General features: G+C 38.6%; 2 protein-coding genes across 6 annotated transcripts in view; one reads left to right on the top strand and one right to left on the bottom strand.

The window, feature by feature from the left end:
- Window positions 1-24,419, bottom strand: part of MSH3 (mutS homolog 3) — a 212,987-nt gene that overhangs the window by 187,507 nt on the left and 1,061 nt on the right. For 2 of the 3 annotated variants that reach the window (XR_006218712.1, XM_007079796.2), the window contains exon 1: window positions 112-342. The exons of the other annotated variant lie outside the window; for it this stretch is intronic. Coding sequence is in view for 1 of the 2 variants with exons in the window: in XM_007079796.2 (XP_007079858.1) it covers window positions 112-315 (204 nt within the window). In the remaining variant the exon portion in view is untranslated. Of the gene's footprint in view, window positions 1-111; window positions 343-24,419 lie in introns of those variants that run through there. 3 annotated transcript variants of the gene reach the window in all.
- On the top strand, window positions 240-24,419 carry DHFR (dihydrofolate reductase). Of its 3 annotated transcripts, none has more exons than XM_007079799.3 (7): window positions 240-639; window positions 978-1,027; window positions 3,064-3,169; window positions 9,247-9,373; window positions 12,738-12,853; window positions 18,670-18,755; window positions 24,060-24,419. In XM_007079799.3, the coding sequence occupies exons 1-6, from the start codon at window positions 554-556 to the stop codon at window positions 18,746-18,748; spliced, it is 564 nt and encodes a 187-aa protein (XP_007079861.2). In that variant the 5' UTR covers window positions 240-553; the 3' UTR covers window positions 18,749-18,755; window positions 24,060-24,419. The 3 variants fall into 3 exon arrangements, 2 of the variants coding, with proteins under 2 accessions (XP_007079861.2, XP_007079860.2); XM_007079798.3 differs by having other exon boundaries at window positions 18,670-18,776; XR_001510051.2 differs by lacking the exon at window positions 12,738-12,853.

Here is a 24,419-nt window from a genome sequence, read left to right as displayed (position 1 = left end):
CGCGTACTGCTCCCATCTCCTCCTGCTCCACCCACAAGCACCGTCCCCGCCCATCTAGTCCCGCCCCATCTACCCCGCTGGCCCCGCCCCGTCCTGGACCGAACCCACCACGTGTGGCGGCAACTGAGGCGGGAGAGTGGACGCTAGGGGCGCTGCGGAATCAGAGTCAGGGCCGGCCTTCGGGACTGCACCCGTGGGGGACGTAGTGGATTTCAGGTTTCCCGTAGACTGGAAGAATCTGCTCAAAACCTCTTGCCTTGCAGGGGCTGGGCCGGCGGCAGCGGCGCGACTAGAGGCAGGCTTCCGACCCGACATCCCAGGGCACAGATTGACGCCACTGGGGCAGGGCCCAAGCGGGAGCGCGAGCACGCCACCGCAGCTCCCCTAGTCTGCGTGCGCGAGCACGTCACGACCCTGCCGTGCGCCGGGGCAGGGGGCGGGGTCTCGGCTGCACAAATAGGACCGAGGGGGCGGGATGGCTGCAATTTGGCGCCAAGGTCGGCGGGGATTCCCAGGGTTGTGAGCAAGCGGTGTGGTGTTCACAGTGGCTGTCATGGTTCGTCCGCTAAACTGTATCGTCGCTGTGTCCCAGAACATGGGCATCGGCAAGAACGGGGACCTGCCCTGGCCGCCGCTCAGGTACCTACGGGCCCGGAGCTGGATTGGGTGTTGGGGGACGGGGAGAACTGGCGCGGGTTGCTTTTGATCGCGGCACCAGGGCGGGGCCTAACAGACACTCTCGGTTGGGAGGATGGGATCGGACTTTTCACCTGAGCAGGCAGGAGCTGGACCAGGGCTTCCTTCCGCCATCTGGAGCCGGCCGGCCACGTTCTCGGTTTCCGTCCTGCTCCTGTTGCCCGGCGAGGACTTTTCCCCACCCCCACCCCCCCCCACCCCCAGTGCAGCGTCTGTCGGGAGGGTTACGGCTTGAGCCTACCAGATAATGTTCTGAGTAACGCTGTTTGTCTAATTTATAGGAATGAATTCAAGTATTTCCAAAGGATGACCACAACCTCATCCGTAGAAGGTAATGTGGGATTTTTAAGTGATTGAGGTTTGGGAAACATCTTGCTTGAGTAAGCTTATCAGTGCAAATTTTACTTAAATAAAAAGTTTTCCATGTTAATCTGGGACCTTTTGTCTTACCAGTGATTTATACGCAGTTCCCAAGGTTTGTCACGTTTTTTAAAAAAAAGTTCTTTGAAATTTTATGTGGGCACGCGTAAATTGAGGTACTGGGCAGAATTAGCAGCTAGGTACAGGCTTTAGGGAAAGAGCAGGGAAGGAGACCAGAGGAGGCCTTTGGCATAGCTGCTAACAGCGATGGTAGGGCCTGGAAGGCAGTGAAGAAGATAAAAGTAAAAAAACAACAACAAAAAGAAACAGTTACATGAACTCGATGTGGAGATCAGAAAGGTGAAGGTGATGCAGGAAAGAATCAAGGATGAACTCTCAGATCTTCAGTTTGAGAGTCTGGGTGACATGGAGAATAAAGAAGTGGAGAAGAGTGTGCAGGTGTAATGATAATTTTGAGGTTTGAGGAATTTGTGGGATCTCCAGGATAATTTCAGGTACAGCAAAGTGGGTGAATTGAGCCACTGGAGAGGACAACCATGGAAGAGAATATAGTGGTGAGATGCCCGTTGAAAACCTAAGAGATATGTATTTGGTCATAGGAGAAGAAATAGTAGAGTAAAAGACAAACAGTCAATCAGAAAGCAGATGCAGCATAACTTTAACAGGACAGGTACAAGGTCCTTGGATCTTGCACTTGGGTCACCGGTAGAGACAAGATAGCAGGAGCTTGAAGCTAAAGAATGGACATGAACCACTCTAGAATCCAATGTATGATCTAGTAATAGGAAAAGCATCCAACACCTGGCCTATTCACTTGCTTTCAGTAAACACAGTGTTTCTTTGATGAGTGGATGAAAGGATACCAAGGTCGACTTGGCTTTTTGTTCTTTTTTCTTTTTCTTTCTTTTTTTTTAAATTTTTTCCAATGTCTTCCTATGCTCTTCACTCATTATCTCCACCTTTGTTGTTAGGCCAAGTCTGTACCATTTCTCATCAGAATTCCTCACCTTTTGCCTCTGTTATTTTTGATCACTGATATCTCCTTATTAACACTTAAAGCTCTGTCCTTGAAAATGCAGTGCATATTCTACAGGGGGCACCATGAATTATTGGGGTTTTAATTCTTAGAGGAAAAAAATTTGTCTCCACATTTGGAGGTGATAATTTGGTTATGAGTAATGATGTAAAATACAGAAAAATGCTTAGTGTACTTGTATTTTGTAAATGTTAGTATTTTTGTTTAAAGAAATTCAAACTAATGATGATTCTTTAAAACAGAAACGTGCACTTCTTTTGATAGCCTGCCAGAACATACCCAGAGTTATAGAAATGTGTGTATTCCTTTGATCCAGATATCTGACTCCCAAGATTTTTCTTCCACGTAATTATATGAAAAATGGAAGTTATGTGTATAAAGTTTCTATAGAAGCATTTTACTTAAAAAATAGAGGCACAATTGAAAGCATTTTGGCTTTTTAATTGAGTGGAATACTAAACAGCTATCTTTAAAAGTATGGCTACTAATATAAATACAAAGTATACAAATGAATAATACTATTACATCAAACAGTTAAACAGTACTTACTAGATGTTCTAAATCCTCAATCCCCACAATAACCCTAGAACTAGGAACTACTGTTATCTCCATTAACGTAAGGCACAGAAGATTCATGACTTGCCTAGTAGATGACTGAATACATTCAGTTTCAGCACTTTGCCCCAGAATCTTGGCTCTTCACTATTATACATAATTGCAGTTGATTAAAACTAAATATTGGATATAAATCAGATAACACCAAAGAGAAAAATAGTATATTTAGGAAATGGGTGATAAATGTCAATTTTGTAAGCCTGTTTTAAGTTTTAATTTTTAAAGTAGATCCACTAGGTGTCACTGTGACAGTCCTATCTCTGCACATATAAATGAATATATGAAAATATAAATGTATACTCCCAGAATATACTTATTTTTATGTGATTTTCTAGGTAAACAGAATTTGGTGATTATGGGTAGAAAGACATGGTTCTCTATTCCAGAGAAGAATCGACCTTTAAAGGACAGAATTAATATAGTTCTCAGTAGAGACCTCAAGTAAGTATTATCACAAATTCACCACAAGAAAATCATGTCCCATTTCTTATGGTAGAGGTCTGTGTATGACAAAACAAAATTGTATAAATATAGCACTATTGATTAATAGTATTTAATAAAAATAATTAATAATTAATTGATTAATTAATAACACTGCTTAATGTCATAAAGGTGATTACAGAAAATGAATAAGCAGTTATTTATGCCACATGACAATAATTTCACTCTGCTTACTTAAGTGATTGATTTCACCACTCTGAAAAGTTACATTAAATCTCACTGGGGTAACAGCTTTGCCAGTTTCCTTGAACTGTCACTCAATAGGCTCAATTATCATGTATACAATACAGTTAATAACTTTTTTCTAGTTTCACATATGTTTTGGGGTTTACCAAGATTAAGTGGTTTATCCCCTCTCCATACCCTGCCCTGGATACAGTAAGATAGAAATTTTAGGATGGGCTAAAAATCAGTCATAACCTTGTGCCCAATTATTCCTAGTTTACCACAACACCCAAATAATATTTTGTACTTGTATTCTTTATGCAATGTCTACAGGTGAAAAAAATGAAAGTATTGGAATTGACCTAGGGATCCTGAAGAAAGAGAAGTGTCTTCAGTTGGCTTCTGCTAGGAATTTTCCTGTCCTCCAATCTAACATTGGAGTAGATAGTTCCTGATGCCTGGAAATGCCCTGGGGACTTTATTACAAGGAATTGGCCTACACATTTGTGGTGCTGGCTAGGCAAGTCCAAAACTCTGTAGGGCACACCATCAGAAAGGGCATGCTGGAACTCTTCAGCAGGGTCTGAAACTGCTATCTGCAGGTGAAATTTTTTCTTCAGGGAAGCTGGAGGAGCTGCTCTTAAGGCCTTTCAACTGATTCAATCCTGCCTACCCAGATTGAAGTCGATTTATCAACTTTAATCACTTCTACAAAATACCTTTACAGTAATACTTAGATTAGTGTCTCAATAACCAAGGACTATAGCCCAGCCAAGTGAACACATCAAAGACCATCACACTATGAGCAGGAAAAAAACATTATACAACTGTAGGCCAAGGGGGTTCAGGCTTATATAGATTTTTTTCCCAAATCCCTTCTAGAATGGCACAGGTAAAAACATGAAAGAAAGTATACCAGAATATTTGCATTGATCGCCTTGGATGATGAGGAAAAGTTGATGTGCATCTTGCCATCTGCCTCAGTCTTTATACTGTTCTCTTTATTCTGGTTGCTAGGATATTCTGATTATCTTTTTTACTTGGTAGAATCCAAATTCACAGACTGTATAGCCATTCCCAGAGACTCTTTAATAACATCTTCTTGAATACTACTCAAGTTTATGGCTAGCTTGAGCTACAACAGATATAAACAAATCTCGGTGGGGGGGGATATTCAATTGAGCCAGCAAATCTCTGCAAATGATGAGTCTAATTTCTTCTTTATGACCCCCCCCCCCCCACTGTTGTGCATGTAATTGGGTTTGGTTGTTTCTTATATAACATTTGTTGCTATATTTCACTTGTTTTTTTTTAAGACAGAAAATTTCAGAGTTTTTATTATCAGTTATTCTGAGGAAATAAACATACCAGTTAGGAAAACATTTTAGAGTTTATTTTTTGTGCTTCCTTCTGCTTCCCTACTTGGGGGTCAGTTACACACATAACCTGGGCACCTGCTGTATGCCATACAGTGCTAGATTCTGAATTAAAGGGGAGAGATTTACCCATGTAATCGCTATTGCTCAGGCAAGCTTTTAGAAATACTCAGTTTTTCACCACCACCCTCCAATGTAAGAAGTTGAATCCTCAAGGATAAATTGAATTGTATATAACTTATAGCTCAATAAAGTAATTTTTTAAGGCTTTGGAACCAAAAATTAAATAAATTTTACCACATTGCTATAGCTTTGAGAGCATCTTTAGTAAATCCAAAATTTCCTTCATGATATAAGTTGTTGTAAATTGTCTTCAACTCATGAAAGCTATTTGACATCTCGTAGTATAATGATTTTTTACGGTCTGTCATATTCTCCACAGTGATTAAAGCTTTCTCTCTTCTGTCCTCACTATTCACATACTTGGTACAGCAAAGAGTTACCAACCTGGCTTCTACTACCTCGTCTGGTACCTATTAACTTGATGCCTTGCTGAATGACAGTTTCCTTATCTACTAAATGGGATTAATAATGAGAACTTCTTAGGGTGATTTTGAGGATTAATTGAAATTTTTTATGTTAAATTTATGGCACACAGAAAGTACCCTATCAATATCAGATCCTACTGTCCCAGCTTTTCTATTTTGGCAGAATTACCTTTGGTCTCTAATAGAAAATATTAACGGGAGCACAATGAGCAGGTTTGTGATCTCGTTTTTTGCCCTAATCTATCACTTTATTCTTCCTTCCCACAGTCTTGAGTCAAAAATCCCCTCCTGTCAACCAGAATCCTCCGTCTGCCCCCACCACTTTATCCTAGACTCCCGTTTTCTCCTGGTCTCAAGACCTTGCTCTGTTGTGCTACCCTTTACTGTTTTAAACCTCACTACATACTACTTCTACCTTCAACTTTCTTGGAGCTTTCTTGTGTTAAATAAATAACTTCTGTAACTTCAGTATAAATCTCAGTATCCTCTATGGTCATCCATCACTTCCGTGTCTTGCACATGTTTTTATCTCCTTTGAGACTGTCAGCTAAGGGATCATTCTCCAAGCAGTATTCTCCTTCATCACCCCACCCAGATGATGTACCACCTCTGCCTACCTGGCATCCTCCACACATCCCCATCGCATATCCTTTTCATATTATGGCCACTGCTGAGATAGAGCTCTGCCTGCCACTGGTACAGTGGCACTTAGTATATCCCAGCACTTAGTATATCCCCTAGCAAAGCAGGGGTTCAGAAATTTTTACAGAATGGATGGTCTTTAGGTGATTTATAAAAATAGGATGATCCCACATAATATCACTTTGTAACCTGTCTTTTTTTCCCCATTTGATATATGGAAAGATTAATTTCTATGAATATTTTTAGTGGCTACATAGTATTCGATTATGAGGATGGAGCATGCTTGAACCAATTTTAATTTTAGTTGGAAATTCTGTTTCAGAGACTGAGTTTGAAAGGTCTTAAATTGAACATATTTTTGAATTCTGGTTAAGATATGATTCTAGCCTAGGGTTTTTTGTTTTTTAAATGCTTTCCCAACAGTCTAGGAAATTGAGCCAGAATTCCATCTGCCACATCATCTTTCACATCAGGCACAGTGAGAAAGGATAATGTTTATATGGTACCCTGAGGTAATCAAATGAGGCTGCTCAAGGCCAGAGGACACTGGTCTTAAGGCTCTGCTAAACTAGGCCACACCATCCTGAGGTCTGAGGGGACGAGAATTTGACACCTTTGTAGCCTATGGCCACCAGTTGAATCCCTTGTCTATGTAGGGAGTTGTAACACACAGACTCCCAATGTCAGGCTGCTGGAGTTGAAATCTCAGGTCCACCATTTCCTAGATCTATAGCCACTGGCCACTGAATCCCTCAGCCTCAATATCATCTATAAAAAGGAATAAAAGTACTTACATAGGACTGCTAGTCTGATGCATATAAAGTACTACCTGTTCCCACTACTTCGGAGAGCAAATGGGTCCTCAAATGTTAGATATTTTCTTTCTAATGTAACTATCCAGGTAAAAAGCAGCCTCTCTGGAGAAGGGAGAAGGATGAAGTATCACTGGTGTGCATACTGTTTTGCATTATCTCCTAGTCCTCATGCCAGTCCTCTTCAGGAGCTAAGATTCTAAGTTTGAAACAAGGTATCAAAGATGTCCACATGCTTGACTACATATGGAACCACATACCAACTCTCTTGTCAGGGAATGCAATCTCTCTTAGTCTGAGATAAATAGAGGAAGTAAAGTGGGCAATGAAATAAGTCACAGTATTGAGTGTTTGCTATATACTATTCACTGTGTTCCTAGGATTTGTGCTTTTAGACAGTGAACACAGTGGCCTAATTAGCTCAAACATTAGCTCAACTTTTTGCTTATATTTTTATACCCATCTTGGGTCAAGTGTTTCAAACATTCCTAAACTGCTAAGGAATAACATTTTGCAGAAGCATTTCCTCCATGTCTTTATGATATTAAAATCTGAAACAAATCCTTAATCTAGTCTTTGTTTTCCTTTAACAGACTCATTACAAAAGGTCAAAAAAGTAGTCTTCACCTTAAGCCCTGGAAGCATTTCAAGCCATTGTTCCACAATCTACACAGAATGATTGCCCCCTTTCTTTGAATCCACACCAAACATTTATACCACCTTCTAAATTATTTTGCTACAACCCACCAATTTCTAGGACACCTCTTCAAATTCTCCTCTTATGTCAGATCCTAAGTCACTAAGTCAGATCCTAAACCACCATTTTTCATTCTTCCCTGACACCTGTCATCATTTCTGACTTCAGCATCCTCAGTTACTAAAACCACCTGGACTCTGTTTGTCATTCTAGACTTTAGCTAGACTACCTTCTCCCCAAGCTCAAATCTAGACTCAGTTCTCCCCCTACACAGCCTTGTCCAGCCTACTCGCTGCAGCCTCCCTGACACCTTAGAGACTTCCTTGGCTCATTTAACCTCACCCTGGTGTGCGAGTCTTTTTTCAGCTTTTAGTCAAAATACATTCTTTGTGCTATCTTACTCCTTTAGAGATGACAAAGGGTGAAATAAGTAAAATATCTAAAAAAGAAGGTGAGGGAGGAGGCAGTGAAGAGAATTAATAATCTCCATTAGCTGTTGATTAATCATTGTTACAAGCACTAGTTCAAAGGCAGTTACATAATTTTTTAAAGCATCACTCTGAGAACTTGACTTTGAATTATAATTTCTGTTCTCTAATTACAATGAAAGTCAAATTCTATGTTTCTTCAATTATAAAGGGAATTATCACTCTCCACCCGCCCCCTCCCCCCCCCCCCCAGGAAAAAATAAACAGTTGTGGAGATAGGGAGAAATTAAACTGAAGATGTAACACTGAAATTAATTCTCCTTTGGATTTTAATTTAAAAAATATACATGCTTATTAATACTTCATCCACTTCTATATTTGAAACATGAAAAGTCTTTTACTCCCCATTCATCACATATTAACAGTTCGAATATCATTCCAAACTACAGTCATTCAAACATACTACTCTCTCTCCAACATTTTTTATGAATCTTTCAAACATAAAGAACCTTAAACACCTGTATACCTAACACATAGATTCCACCATTAACAATTTATTATGCTTGTTTTACCATCCATCCATGCATCCAATGATCTTTTTTTTTAAGCATTTCAGAGTAACATGGAAACATCAGTATGTTTTCCCTTAAATACTTCAGCATATATATCATTAACTAGAGTTCAATATTTCTTTACAATTTTTTTTTTTTAAGTTTATTTATTTTGAAAGAGAGCAAACACACAAGCACGCCCACACACAAGTTCGGGAGGGGCAGAGAGAGGGAGAGCAAGAATCCCAAGCTGACAGCGCAGAGCCCAATGCAGGGCTTCATCTCAGGAATCCTGAGATCATGACATAAGCTGAAATCAAGAGTCAGACGCTTAACCAACTGAGCCTCCCAGGTGCCCCATCTTTTGAGATAAATATTACATACAATGAAATGTACAAGTCTTAAATGTACTTTTGCTAAATTTTGACAAATGTAGGCACCTATGTAACCTCATATCAAAGATGGAGAATTTTACCATGACCCCTCCTAAGTTCCCCTATGCCTCTTCCCAGTGAATCTTTACCCCATCCCTCCAGAGACCACTACTCTTCTGATTTTTTTCAACCATAAATATCACAAGATACCAGAAGTGTTTCTGTTTTTTGATTCATTGTGGACCGTACATACACAAATATGGTTTGAATTTTTGGTCATAGGCCATATTGATGTTAAGTGTTTATTATTGAAAGAATTCATATTTATGATGATTTTGGTTTTATAATTACTTATTCCAATTCAGATTACTTGACTGGTATGAATGGGTTTTATAGACATTATTTGTAATTTTTTTAAATTCAGGGAACCTCCACAAGGAGCTCATTTTCTTGCCAAAAGTCTGGATGATGCCTTACAACTTACTGAGCAACCAGAATTAGCACATAAAGTGGACATGGTTTGGGTAGTGGGAGGCAGTTCTGTTTATAAGGTAAGTAAAATCATAAAGAAATGTTCTACCCCACTTGCCTTCAGATTCCCTGCCATCTGAACTTTTAAAAAATTAGGCCATGAGCAAAGGAAGTACATTATCCCTACTATAAACTAGACACATTGTCAATTTGATTTATTCGTTTTAGATACTATCATGAAAAGTAAATAAAAATATAAAAGCGAGTTTTTAAGCCTGTTCCAGTTGATTTTCAATTCCAAATAGTTGATGTTTCTAATTTAAAAATATTCTAGGGGCTCCTGGGTAGCTCAGTTGGCTAAGCAACCAACTTCGGATTGGGTCATGATCTCACGGTTCATGGGTTCAAGCCCTGTGTCAGGCTCTCTGCCTACAGCTGGAGCCTGGAGCCTGCTTCAGATTCTGTGTCTCCCTCTCTCTTTGCCCCTTCCCCACCCTGTCTCTCCCTCTCTCAAAATAAATAAACACTAAAAAAAATGATAAAAACATTCTAAATACTTCCCTTAGAATTGTACTTGCATTGCACTGTTTTCTACTCCCTAGATGTGCCCTGATATACTGAATTCTCCCCTTTTTCCAAGAATATATAGGTCCTTACTGAGAAAGGGATGGGGCTCTCAGTTACTATACACTGACTAAATGTATACGAATTTGTTAAAACTTAACAATTTTGTATAATATGAAAGCATAGGAAAACTATTACATGTTTCATAATAATAGAAAAAACGAGTAAAAGAGAAAATAGTCCTTTTTTTTTTTTTTTTTCCCCAGTCTTGAGGTCTGTTTTTTTGTTTGTTTTTTTTTTTTTACACTTATCATGCCAGGAATTCATAGGGAAGGGGTTCCAACAGTTCAGGCTCTTTTCCATTGGTTCTCCCAAAATGTACTTCTCTGGGTGGAGCAGGCTGGCTTTTCAGTTGAACCCATGTACCTTTCTCTTTGGCTTCCTTCTTTTTCAGATCATTTTCTTTTACACACTTCAGGAAGCTATCTCGGCTCTTTTGAGTGCATTTGCTCAATACATACATTAACTCTCCTGGCAAAAATCTGCCCTTGTTTGTTTACAGCAATGCAAGTAGCATGCTGGGTAACATTGTAGACTCTTCCAGTTTTGCAGTGGTAACATTTGTGAAACATTTCTTGTTGAACAGTGCCTATTCCCTTGATGTCCAAAATAAACCTTTCTTGTAGATTCACAGGTATGTAGCCAACAGAACAACTCCATGTTTCCTAGAACACCTAGAGCACATTCAGCAGGTGCCTCTCCTCTTTCCCTTGGTGAATTACTGGAAGATGGAGGCTCCGGCTGAAAACTTCGTATTTTTTTTTTTAATTTAATTTAATTTTATTTTATTTTTTAATGTTTATTTACTTTTGAGAGAGAGAGAGACAGAATCTGAAGCAAGCTCCAGGCTCCGAGCTGTCAGCACAGAGCCTGACATGGGGCTCAAACTCAAAAATTGCAAGATCATGACCTGAGCTGAAGTCTGATGCTCAACCGGCTGAGCCACGCAGGCACCCCATAAGATTTTATTTTTCTAAGTAATCGCTATACCCAACATGGGGCTTAAACCCACAACCCTCACATCAGGAGTGTCACATTCCACAGACTGAGACAGCCAGGTGCTCCAAAATATTTCTTCTTTTGAATACCAAATGACTTTCAGCTTTCAAAATTTTTGAGGATAATAAATAGAATTTTTGGACTCTTAAAACACTAATAAAAAATTAAAGTTTATGGGAAGGAAAAAAGCCAGCCCCTACACTTTGGTGTCTTGTTATAACATATATACACTGAATTTGTTTTAAAAGAAAAGATATACCAGGATCCCAGACCTGTTTCTACAGCCTTTGGTTTGCTTTATTTGTTTTATGAGGAAATGGACATTTTCCTTTGATCTTTCAGCCAGGCATGAATTTTTAGGAAAACAAATCATTTCTTTATTTTGTTCAGTATGCATTTTGAATGATTTAATACCACATTCACTTGAAAATCTACTTTTTATAAATATTTAATTTTTTTTTTTTACGTTTATTCATTTTTGAAAAACAGTGAGACAAAGTGTGAGCAGGGGAGGAGCAGAGAGAGAGGGAGACACAGAATCCAAAGCAGGCTCCAGGCCCTGAGCTGTCAGCACAGAGCCTGACGCGGGGCTCGAACTCACATAAGGAAGTAGAATCTCCAACTGGTAATTTTGTATTATGCACCTGCCTCTCATCACCATAACTTGTAGAACTTTTAGGCTCATCTTCCCTGGGGCCAGCCTGTTTTTGTAAACACAGTTTCATTGGAACACAGCCATGCCCATTGGTTTAGTATTGTCTACAGCTGCTGTTGCCCACAAAGGAAAGAAGGAAACCACATGGTCCACAAAGCCTAAAGTATTTACATATGACCCTTTACAGAAAAGGTTGTGCCATATAGTATTTCCTTGGATACCGACTTTCAGATGCTGCTGTGGTTCGTCCTATTCAGTTTTTCTAATTTTTGATAACATTAAGAATTGGTAGGATATTTATTTGATTGGGGCAAGAGAATAAGTGAGTTTATATTTGCTGTAGTAAAAAGCCAAAAATAAAAAGTAACATTTGTTCTATGCCCTTATTTGGAATTTCAAGGATAACACACACTTGAAATTTTATATTTTTTTTCTTCCATAAGTTATTTGAAAATCAAGGGTTATTACTTTCTTGGAGATGCAATTAGGACTCATGACTTTTTATTAGAGTTTTAAGATATTCATTCAAGTGCAGTTTTTTCTATAGAAACTATCAACAGTAGCATAGGCTATAGTTAGAAAAGTCATTAACAATATAAGGCCAATACAATCATTAGCAACAGAGGCTAAGAAAGTAAATTACCTGCTAGCATTGTAGCTATCTCCTAAGAAATGGAAGCGTTATTAAATTCTGTGTAAATGTACTAATTAAGTATGCCCTTGGGATTTTTAGTAATCAAAATCTCATAAAATTATATACTATCTTATCCATATATATACATATGCAAATTTTTCTGTGGAGAGCAACTAGATAATTTAGGGTTCTTAATTCTTAAACAACCACCAAAGAAAGAAGATAATACTGAATGCTTAAATGAAAAAAGAATTCATGTAAGCAAACTAGAGGCCAGAATATATTTAAACTCACTCTCATAATTAGTGATAATTATTAGTGCCATTCTCAAAATAACTAAGACATACTTTGCAGGACCCCAAACTTAATAATAGGATATTTAAATAGCATGCTTTGGAGGTGACAAGTTATGGAGCATGTCTCTTAATACCAGATACAAACTTGACTATGTAATTAAAACAAACAAATCTTAAGAGTTTGTTTCTTTTGACAGATAAATAAAGAAATTGATGCCTCTTGTGTTTTTTCAAAGGAAGCCATGAACAGGCCAGGCCACGTTAGACTATTTGTGACAAGGATTATGCAGGAGTTTGAAAGTGACACATTTTTTCCAGAAATTGATTTGGAGAAATATAAACTTCTCCCAGAGTAAGTAAAATGTTATTAATTTGTCTGAAGTACTTTTGGATTTCCTGCTTAAGAATCAGAGAAACAGTATATCTCTTCATATTGAATTTGGAGTAGAAATGTGTTCTGCAGACAAAAACTAGGAATTTTGAGGGGCACCTGGGTGGCTCAGTCGGTTAAGCGTCTGACTTCAGCTCAGGTCACGATCTCGCGGTCTGTGAGTTCGAGCCCCGCATTGGGCTCTGGGCTGATGGCTCAGAGCCTGGATGGAGCCTGCTTCCGATTCTGTGTCTCCGTCTCTCTCTGCCCCTCCCCCGTTCATGCTCTGTCTCTCTCTGTCTCAAAAATAAATAAACATTTAAAAATTTAAAAAAAAAAACTAGGAATTTTGGGAAATCTGCTTTAACAAACTTGGGATGTTTAAGTTTTAATAATTTGACTGAAATCTAGAGAGTAGTCATTAGCTCATTCTATGAGGTCTCTGCTTAGCATCAGACACTGTCTTAGGCACTGGGGAAGCCGTGCTTACCAAGATGTCACTGCTCTCTAAGATTAGAGTATTTGTAGTAGAAAAGGAGAGTAGTAAATGAAAGGTAAACATTAAGAGAGTTGCTATATGGAGAACTGAAATATTGTGATGTGGTAAATACCGTATTGTCTGAGAAGTCCTCTCTGAAGAGGTGGTGTCTATGCTGAGATCTAAATGTCAAGAAGCCAACCATGCAAAGAGAAGAGCATTCCAGAAACCAGAGAAATAGCTCGTGTAGAGACCAGAGGGCAGGAACAAGCTTGGTTGTGCTCCCTGACCCTGAGCAGGGACTGACTACTCTGAGCATTATAAGCAAGGGGGAGGCCAGAGGGGTCAGACCAGACACAAGTTTAGAGGGTTTGAAGAGAGGGTGACATTGTTCCAGCTGTTTGTGGAGAACAGAAGGGACAAGAATGAAGCTGGGAGACCAGTTAGCTGCAGGAGTTGAGGTGAAAGAACAAGGGACTTGGATAGCAGTGGAGGTGATGGAAGAAAAGATGGAGTTAAGATTTCAGCATGAAACTGCCTGATTGTGAAAACTCACAGCATTTTAGTTTAAAAGCACTTTTCATACTTCAACTTTAAAAAAAAAGTTTTTTTAAGTACTTCTCAGCTATTGGCTATGAAGAGTAAAAGTAGAAGATTAATCGTATCAATGCTTTCAGACTAGGTTTTAACACATCCTTCTAATATTAATAAATATTAATAAATACGGTGTATTATATTCAATGATTTTCGTGTTAAACTATTCTAGCATTTCTGGAATAAATCCACTTGGTAGTAATGTGTAGTCCTTTTTATATGTTCCTGGATTTAATTTGCTTATATTTTGTTGAGGATTTTTGCATTTATATTCATAATGGATATTGGTCTGTAGTTTCATTTTTTAATAATGTGTTCACCTTGTTTTGGTGTCAGGAGAGTACCAGCCTCACAGAATGAGTCAGGAAATGGTCTCTTTCCTCTTCTATTTTTTCGGAAGAGTTTGTGAAGGATTGGTGTTAGTTCTTACTTATTTTTTTAAGTTTATTTATTTATTTTAAGAGAGAGAGAGAATGAGGGAAGGGCACAGAAAAGGGATTGAGAGAGAATCCCAAGCAGGCTCTTCACTGAGAGCACAGAGCCCGATGCGGTGCTCAAACCCATGAACTGTGAGATCATGACCTGAGCCGAAACCGAGAGTCGGATACTTAAGTGACTGAGCCACCCAGGCTCCCCAGTTCTTTAAATGTCTTAGAAGATTTTAATAGTGGGAAGCTTCAGATAGGAAATTTCTATCCAAAACCAAATTCCAAGGAAATTGCTCAAAAATGGACATTCTAGACAAGGCTATGAAAGAAAATGGAGTCTTTTTTTTTTTTTTTTCCTGTTACATCATTTGATGGTTGTCTTACTTTGAAGTTGTACCAACATAGTAACAACCTCCTGAACGCAGAGTGGAGGGAATCCCCTAAGGGGAGATCTGGAGTAGGTCAGTCTTTCCTGAGGTAGAAGAAAGAGAAACCTGGAAAGACAGAATATATTTTGTCCCTGAAAATCCGTAATGTTGCTCAATTCTTGAGCTGCATTCTCTCCAAATGTCTGTACACTGGGGAACTTAGAATTGCTCCGTACTGTCCAGAAATGAGCTCTGATTGTTCTCTACTTCCCCTTTTTCTTTTCCCACAGCTACACAGAGGTTAGACCCCCCATTCTCCCTATTAGTGGCCCTCTTGTAGTGACATAAGTTTCAGTTCAAACAGTTGTCTTTTATTAACACCATACTTCCTGGTAATAAAAGCACTAGTAAAATGAAATAAAGATGAGAGGACTATTGTGAAGTGCAAAGGGAATAAAATTAGAATGTGGGTGAAGCCACAAGTGGTAGAAACCTAAAAGCAGGAAAAAAATCTTAACAAAGTTAGGTTTTACTTTGCGTCTGCCTTTTTCCCCCATGGGTCATTGTCTGCATAATTCTTTTTTTTCTTCTTTTTTTTTTTGACAGCAGCATTCCAGCCTGTCCTCTAAGGCTGTGCCCTCATTCATCTTACCTATAAGAAATCTTTCCCATCTCAAACTATTTCACACTAGGCTCCAGCAAAACCAGCAGGCCTAAATGTTTTATACCAGCAGTTTTCTGCTTAATGAGCCCCAAACAGGTTTTTCCTTGTAGTTAACAGCGTTCCATGTAACTATGCAAAGAGGATAAAGGCCAGAAGAGGCCTTTGAGGCCGTAGTTGGCTCCAGAGCTGGGACAGATGCCCCTTTTCAATAGACAAATTTAAGAAAGTTTTTGATGGGCTAACAGTTCCTCTTCTGTTCCCATTAGTTCCTGACTAGCCAACAGGATCCTTATTCATTCTATTTGTACGACTCCTCCTGAGCCTGTGCTTGCTATAGTCTTCATTTAAATTTAGTTGTGAGTTGTTTCTTATAGATAACTATTTACCTCTTTCTTAGACTTTACATTACATCATCTCAGTATTCTCATTCTTTGTCAGTTCGAATCTTATGTTTCTTCATAGCTACTGGATTCCTTACTGCCTGAAGATTCTAGAGGGGGATCTCTATCTGGGTGGTTCATAACAAATAGGAGGCATTTCCACATCCTGTTAGGCTTAAACTCAGAGTTCATATGTGGCTCCTAAGCAGTTTGCTCTTCAGAAAAGTTTGGAATTATGATGGTTGGGGTAGTTCTGTCATTATTAAACAGACTGAATATGGGGGCGCCTGGGTCACTTAATCAGTTAAGTGTCTGAGTCTTGATTTCGGCTCAGGTCATGATCTCACAGTGGTGAGATTGAGCCCTGTGTCAGGCTCTGCACTGGGCATGGAGTCTGCTTGGGATTCTCTCCCTCCCTCTCTATGTGTAGGCATGCTCTCTCTCTTGAACGAATAATAGACTGAATATATAAATATTGTGAAAAGTAAAATTAATCCGAAGCAGAGTTGAATTTCAGTTTCACAGAGCAGATTAACATTAATACCGTGGCTGCTGACTATACCCAGCCAATAACATAGTATTTCTAAGTATTATTTGTGGTTTTAGAAATAATTTTGATATTTTGCTTTTATCTTTTAACTGAGAATCTTGATACTCTTGAGAATTTTACAAACACACAAAAATGTAAATGTTACTTTTTGGTGACTCATTCCAAAGAAACTAAAATTATGGTTAAAAGTTGGCCTCGAAAAATCACTGCTTTAAAAAAAGAAAAATGCTATATTGCTACTAAAACAGTTGAACAGAAACAGCTCAGGAAATGGTTAGTAAATAGAAACATAGATTTTATTTTCTTTATATGTTATTATACTATTGTTACTTTATATGTTTATGTTTTTTATCAAATGGCATACCTCTGATTAGTCAACAAAAGGTTAATACCTGTTATTACTCAGCATTGCACTGGGTATCATAAGAGGTTTAAATCTTTTCCTATCTTATCCCTGCTACAGTGAGTTTAGAAAATATGGGGTGAAAGAAACTCATAATACTAAAGAATAACATTTATAGAGCACTTAATGTAATGAACTCAGGGCCAGATTATTCATAAGGATGAAGACAACAGAACCAGAGTCAAACACAAGTCTGATCAAAGCAGGTGTTCCTCATCCCCACCTGGAGCACATGGGGGTGCAGCTCGCACAATACTGAGGAAGTATAAGATTTGGGTTGGAGACGAGAGTGGTCAGTACAGTCCTCAGTGGAGGACCTGAGGGGATTTTTTGTTGGTGGTGGGTTTTTCAGTGGTCAGTACAGTCCTCAGTGGAGGACCTGAGGGGATTTTTTGTTGGTGGTGGGTTTTTCAGTGGGAAAAAAATTTTATTGTAAGAATACAATATGAGACCTCCTCTCAACAAAATTTTAGTTTTCCAATTCAGTGTTGTTAACTGTAGACACAGCATTGCACAGCACATCTCTGGAATTTAATCATCTTACACAACAAACTTTATTCCCTTTGAACAACTGTGTTTCCCCTTTCCCCCAACACCTGTCAACCACCCTTCTACTCTCTGTTCTTATGAGTCTGACCATTTTAAATTTTTTTTTTCAACGTTTTTTATTTATTTTTGGGACAGAGAGAGACAGAGCATGAACGGGGGAGAGGCAGAGAGAGAGGGAGACACAGAATCGGAAACAGGCTCCAGGCTCTGAGCCATCAGCCCAGAGCCTGACGCGGGGCTCAAACTCACGGACCGCGAGATCGTGACCTGGCTGAAGTCGGACGCTTAACCGACTGCGCCACCCAGGCGCCCCGAGTCTGACCATTTTAGATAATGCAGTATTTGTCCTTCTGTGACTGGCTTATTTCACTTAGCATAATGACCTCCAGGTTCATCCATGTTGCTGCATATGGCAAGATTTCCTTCTTTCTTGAAGTTGAACAATATTCCATTGTATGTAAATACAGCATTTTTGTTTAATCGTTCATCTGTTGATGGGCATTTAGGTTGCTTAGCTACTGTAAACTAGGCTGCAGTGAACATGGGAGGATATATATTTCTTTGAGGTCCTGATTTGTTATCAAAAACAAAAAACGAGATAACAAGTGTTGGTGTTGGTGAGGATGTAGAGAAACTCTTGTGCACTGTTGGTGGGAATGCAAACTGGTAGCAGCCACTGTGGAAACAGTATGGAGGCTCCTCAAAAAAATTAAAAATAGAACTACCACATGATCTAGCAACTCTGCCTCTTGGTATATACGCAAAGGAGGGCTTGGGTTTTGAATTGGAAGGTGGCAGGAACACAGATCTAAGTGAGAGAAAATTTCAGATAAACAGTGATGTCCATAAAAGAACTGCCGTGAGGAACACTCTGGGAAATTAGAGCAGCGTGGTGTCCACTGATTAAACAGCAGAATCTTTCACCATACGGGACACATAACTTCAGTTCTACTCTAAGCAGCTAAAGGTTGTATCTTGTTTTTCATTTGCTCACGTAAGAAATTTGATATCAAGTGTAAGATTTGCAAAATGTTACTACATTTCATACTAGCTGGGTGATAGTGGAAAGGTAAAAGAGAAACTGCTGACAGTGGCTAGTTTGAGACAGAAGAATTAGGAGTCAGAAGGAAAGGATAAATTGCACTTTTTGTTTCCTAACTTTCTGTACAGTTTGCAAGTTTTTCTTTCTGTTTCCTACACTGTTCCATAGTGTATTTGTATGATACCCAGTTTCACCGTGACTTACCATTGTGGAAAAAAAAAATGAAGACGAAACTTTTATTTACTTTATTGATGCCTTTTGGCTGAGCTATCTCTTTTTAATTGACACAGTATATATCTTTTTTTTAATTGACAAATTATTCCACATATTTTTCTTTTACAGATACCCAGGTGTTCTTTCTGATATCCAGGAGGAGAAAAGCATTAAGTACAAATTTGAAGTATATGAGAAGAACAATTAATGTGAAGGTGTTTTCTGGTTTATTTCAAGTTAGTTGTTCCCCCTCCCCTCCAATTACATATTTTTTAATATTAGAAAAAAAGACTTTTGTGACTTTAGGTCAACGGCTAATTATTTGTAAGCAATGAGATTTTATAAATTAATCTTAAGTAGACTATAGTTAAGATTAGTCTTACTATTCCATATCAGATAACCATTTATGAAACCTTTTTTGCTATAGCTGTATGATGCCCATCAAGGACCAGCACCTGCCTACGGTAGCATATCTTTCAAAAACCAAAGTTGAAAAAATTCCCCGAGAGCATGAGTTGAAACCAGGACCTATAGAGATAGAACTAGGCAGATTTGTCCAAAGGTCAGACATGGATTATAAACAGAAGAGATAGAACTCAGATATTAAAAGAAAATTAAATCAAAATAGAGACTTTGAATTCTCCATGCATTTCATTCACTCTTCTCAAAAAAGGTTCTGTTCACTCAGGCAATCAGTAAGTTGAGGGAACTCTGGTATATTCCATTGGGATAGTAAAGAGGCAGGTAGGACACTGTCTTTTTGAAGGTTAAAAGAAAAGGTCTGAGACCTCTAAAAACTCTGCCTCTGATCTTCTGTGGGATTCCATGGATGTTACAATGATAGAAGAATAAAGTTGTTCTTTACAAAAAAGAGTGATTTAAAACAAGCATATGGCTAAAATTAGAAATTAAAAAGGTAGTGAAATGAAACTAGATAATGCAAGAAACCAAAATTATGAAGTTGGAAACAAAATTAAACTTCACTGAATTAAAAAGTGAAAATTAAAACATGTTTTCCTACCATGTTAGCAAAGATTTGGATTTGTTAGGTATCCAAAGAAAGGGCATTTTTTGCCTTGTAAATTAATACAACTTTTTTAGAGTTTAAGTTAACAATATCAATTAAAATTAAAAATATTCTGGGTTTGGACCCAGAGCTGAGTTTCTACTTCTAAATATTAATCCTGAACAACAAAGAGACCCAAGAGAATTTGTTGCACTGAGAATTTTTTTCAACTTGGAAACAGGGCTACCTGGGTGGCTCATTCGGGTAAGCGTCAGACTCTTGATCTCAACTCAGGTCATGATCTCACAGTTCATGAGATCAAGCCACATCGGATTCTGCACCGACAGCACAGAGCCTGCTTAAGATTCTCTCTCTCCTCTGCACTGCTCCCCTTGCCAACTCACACACGTGCACTCTCTCTCTCAAAATAAATAAACTTAAAAAAAAAACTTAAAAAATAAAACTTGGAAACAGCCCAAATGGCAATCAATAAAGAAATAACCAACCAATATGTCTGTAGAATTTAATATTGTCTGTAACAGTTAAAAAGAATGAGGTACTGACAGAAAAATGCCAAAGACTGTTAAATAAAAGAAGCGAATTGTGTATCATACCTAAAAAATTTACTGATGGTATATAGTATGTGTAGGAAAATGTATGCTGAAACTGTCGACAGTATCAGAGTTGAGCATGTTATTTTATGAATTAGGTATGCCTGTTGTAATTAGATTTTTTTTAAGTATTATGTGCTGGATTTCATGAACAATTAACATAATAATTGAGCCCCTTATGTTCAGCAGTAAAATTAGAATATAGAAATCAAGAGTATAAAGGAATTTACTAAAATCTTCCAAAGAGGGGGGAAAAAAAAAACAAACATCACAGACAAGAAAAGGAATCAATACTGCATGAGACTTACAATCCTTAAGGAAAACAGTGGAGCTTTCTGCAAGGAACATAATCAGCAAACTATTAGTACAGGTATCTAGAATTTTTAGGACTCAGATACTTAGAAGCAAGCCATCTAGAGAAGAGGAAACCCAAATAGCCAATAAATACATGCAAAGATAAATATTCCCACTAGTAACTGAGGAAATGCAAATTAAAACTGCAGTAAGGTACCATCCCACATACTCAGATGTGGCATTCTCACCAACACTTGACATGGTCAGCCTTTTACCATGTTTGTTGGCAATATTTATTCAGGATGAAGAAGCACATACCCTTCGACCTAACAGTTGTACTCATGGATAAATACCAAGAGAAATCCTTCTATGTTGCTATCTAGAAATTTGCAAAAGAATGTAGCAGCAACCCAAACGGACTAAAGGACTTAAGTCTGGTAACTATTTGGGGACAATATGAGAGGAAAAGTGGGGATAGCTGTCTAACTGCTAAATCCTCATTGACATATCAGGAAATCACTAATATGTAAAGTAACAAATCAAGATGTGATCAATTATTTGAGAAAAAAACAACAGAAGAAACTTAAAAGCCATTAATCTGGGGGCGCCTGGGTGGCTCAGTCGGTTGAGCGGCCGACGTCGGCTCAGGTCATGATCTCGCGGTCCGTGAGTTTGAGCCCCGCGTCGGGCTCTGTGCTGACAGCTCAGAGCCTGGAGCCTGTTTCCGATTCTGTGTCTCCCTCTCTCTGACCCTCCCCTGTTCATGCATTGTCTCTCCCTGTCTCAAAAATTAAAAAACGTTTAAAAAAAAATTTTTTTTTTAAAAAAGCCATTAATCTGGAGAGTTGGGAGGGTGTGGGGCAGGAGACTGCTCAGGTTTTTTATAAACTTTAAGAGGCTAAAAATAATATACCTTAATACATGCATTCATTTGAAAAATGACCAAAATAGTTAACTGGAGGAAAGAAACCAACATGAACGTAACTACCAGAAGGAAAAGCTAAGAGGATGAAAATGCTTGCCAATGAAAAGGACATTTGAGGTTGGGGGGATAGAGCAGGAGACTACTGTTTTCACTGCAAAACTTTTGGGATCTTGATTTTATTTAACCATTTTCATGTATTTAGTAAAAATTCTTCCTTAATAAGTTGCTAGTTTGTAAGTGCTGACCTCCTGATACTCCTTGAACACCTCACATAAAATTTCAGACTCTTAATGGCAATTTATCCCCAGAGTCCGCTTAAAAATGTAAAGAAGAAAACATAATTAGCCAAGGGTCACACAAAATTCCTAAGACTGATTGCTAGAAAACCATCAGGCTTTCTCTCGTGGTGCCTGGTTTGTTCATTTTCAAGACAAATGCGAGTCTTCCTTTTTCCACATTGATTTATAAAACAGCACTGTCAAGTGTTGATAATTGGAGGCTAAAATGTAAATAATAAAACATGAACATATGTTCTAAATATTCAGGTTAGCCCATTTTATGTTTCTGTGAGGTTGAAATTATGTAACATACCCACATCTTAATAAATGTTTCTCAAAATGTCCTCCCTAGTACACCTGTATGAGGGATGGGTCCCAGAATCTGCAAACAACACCCCCAGATGATTCTAAAGCGTATCCAAGGATGTAAATCACTGAGTTAGAGTGCTTCTGGCCCTCCAAGGGGAAAAAAACAAAACAAAAAAACCCTGAAACTTTATTTCGTATCTCTAGGACATCTGAATAAAGCAAAATAGAAAAATGAGCAAATTGTAAATCAACATGTATGAGATTGGAGAAAGTAAAATTGTAAAGGTTAGAACGATGTGTTGCTGATCTATATTAAGAACTAGATTTTCATTAAATATGTAATAAAAATACATATGAAAGTAACATCAGTAGCTCAAAGAGATACATAGTAAGTAAACACAGGAACAGATGTCCCTTTAACAAGATGCTTTATATATATTTGGTAAACTAAAAACTGTGCAGCAAATGACCTATAGGCAACATGACTTTGTGAGGGAAAAGTCGGCTGGCCAGCTGCTGAAAGGGTTCCGAAAAATAGTGATTTCTGAAAGATTGAAACTTGTGAACAAGGATGTCCCAGTTAGGACAAAAAAGAAATACATCATTAAATGAGTATCAGGAGTAGAATTAGAGACTCTTAACGAAAAGGTATTGGTCATAAAAGGGATAGAGCTTCTGGCTAAACACAGAGGAAAGAAGCCCTACAATCTATGTGAAGTTGGGCTTTTCCTGGGGCAAAAATGAAATTGCATTGCCGACCATTTCTAATTATTTGGTCCTGCCCTTTCTGTTCCCCAGGAAACCTCAAGGGGACCGGGAAGTTTTTCTGTCTGTACATTGACATTTCTTTATTCTCTAAATCTCTTTACTCTTGGAACAAAGGAACAAACCACACTGGTGTGTGTGTGTGTGTGTGTGTGTGTGTGTGTGTGTGTGTCTGTGTGTTTTAAATTTGTATAATTTCGAGAGAGAGGGAATCCCAAGTAGACTCCGCGCTGACAGCGCAAACCTTGACGTGGGACTTGACCTCAAGAGCCCTGAGATCATGACCTGAGCCAATGCTCAACCAACTGAGCCACCCAGGCACCCCTGTTGTGTGGTATTTTCAAATAACTTTGCAGTCAGTAATTAAACTAGATGTGAAACTTAGTACTGGAGGACATGTTTTAGGTGGTCTGTACTTCTTTGCCCCAGGACCATTGGACACACAAACCCTGAAGGAATAGAGGGTTAGTCTGTAAGGGGGGAAGACTTAATGATGCCGGAGCTCAGGAAAAAGTGTAGAAAACAGAGAAGAGAATTTCTGCTGCACCTACTAGACAAAATTATTTGGCAAGGCATCCTGAATGACGCCTTTTTTAGAGCCCCTGGTCATAGCACCTGCAAAGGGCCAATGTTTGCCCGCAGGTTTTTTTTATTGCCAGTCCTCTTTGATAGGTAAATTATCAAATCTTAAGCTCGAGGGTTTTCCCGTAGTATTTTATTATGAACTATTTCAAGCACACAGAGAAGCTGAATTATACATTAAGCACCCATTCTTATCCATCACCTAGATTCTGTCATTGTTAACACTGCTATCTCTGCTTTACCACATATTTAGCCAGCCATCCATCCATCAGTCATTCTTATATTTTGATACATTTCCAAGTAAGTTTAGATCTCAGGATGTTTCATCCTTAGATTCTTAAGCTTGTATGTCATTAACTACAGTTCAAAATTTGTTTACTTTTGGGGGGAAGGGTAAGATCTACATGGAGAAATGCAGATCTTAAGTGTAGCATTTTACAGGTTTTAGTAAATCCATGTGTCTTCATGACCCAAACCTCTGTCCATCACCCCGGAAAACTCCTTCATACCCCTTTCCAATAGCAAGCGCTATTCTGGGGCTTTTTTTCCTCATTTTAGATTATTTTTGCCTGTTTCTGAACTTCGTATGAATGGAATCATACAGGATGTCTGACTTATTTCACTCAGCATCATTTATGTGAGAGTCAGCCATGCTGTTACATGTGTCACTGGTTTGTTCCTTTTTATAACTTTGTAGTGTCCACTGTATGGCCACACCACCATTTGTTTATCCTTTTTCCTATTGATAGACATGTGGACTCATCTGAAGTGGGATTTGAGCTTGGTATTGAAGGATCTAGAGAGATGGAGACTGACGGTCAGGAGGAAGGCAGATATATGCTCCCGGCAGAGGAAAAACCATGAAGAAACTTCATCTCCAGATTCCAAAACCCAGAACAAGGCCTTACCAAGGAAGGGCAGGTGTCATCAGGCCCCAGGTCCATCCAGCGGCAAGCACCTACTTCACCTACTTCACCTCACTTCGCCAATCTGTTCTCTTTCATAACCATATCTAGTTCAGGTCTTTATTTGCTCTCACTTGGACTGTTGGGGTAATCTAAATTGGTGGTTTTCAATCCAAATAAACTATGATAAACATGGCCAACAAA

This window comes from Panthera tigris, chromosome A1 (assembly GCF_018350195.1).
Source record: "Panthera tigris isolate Pti1 chromosome A1, P.tigris_Pti1_mat1.1, whole genome shotgun sequence".
NCBI lineage: Eukaryota > Metazoa > Chordata > Mammalia > Carnivora > Felidae > Panthera > Panthera tigris.
Note: the sequence above shows the minus strand (reverse complement) of the source record. Positions and strands in the feature narration are given on the sequence as shown.

Coding starts and splice junctions, on each gene's coding strand:
- DHFR (XM_007079799.3), top strand. CDS start 554: ATGGTTCGTCCGCTAAACTGTATCGTCGCTGTGTCCCAGAACATGGGC. Junction 640..977: donor CTGCCCTGGCCGCCGCTCAG/GTACCTACGGGC, acceptor TCTAATTTATAG/GAATGAATTCAAGTATTTCC. Junction 12,854..18,669: donor AAATATAAACTTCTCCCAGA/GTAAGTAAAATG, acceptor TTTCTTTTACAG/ATACCCAGGTGTTCTTTCTG.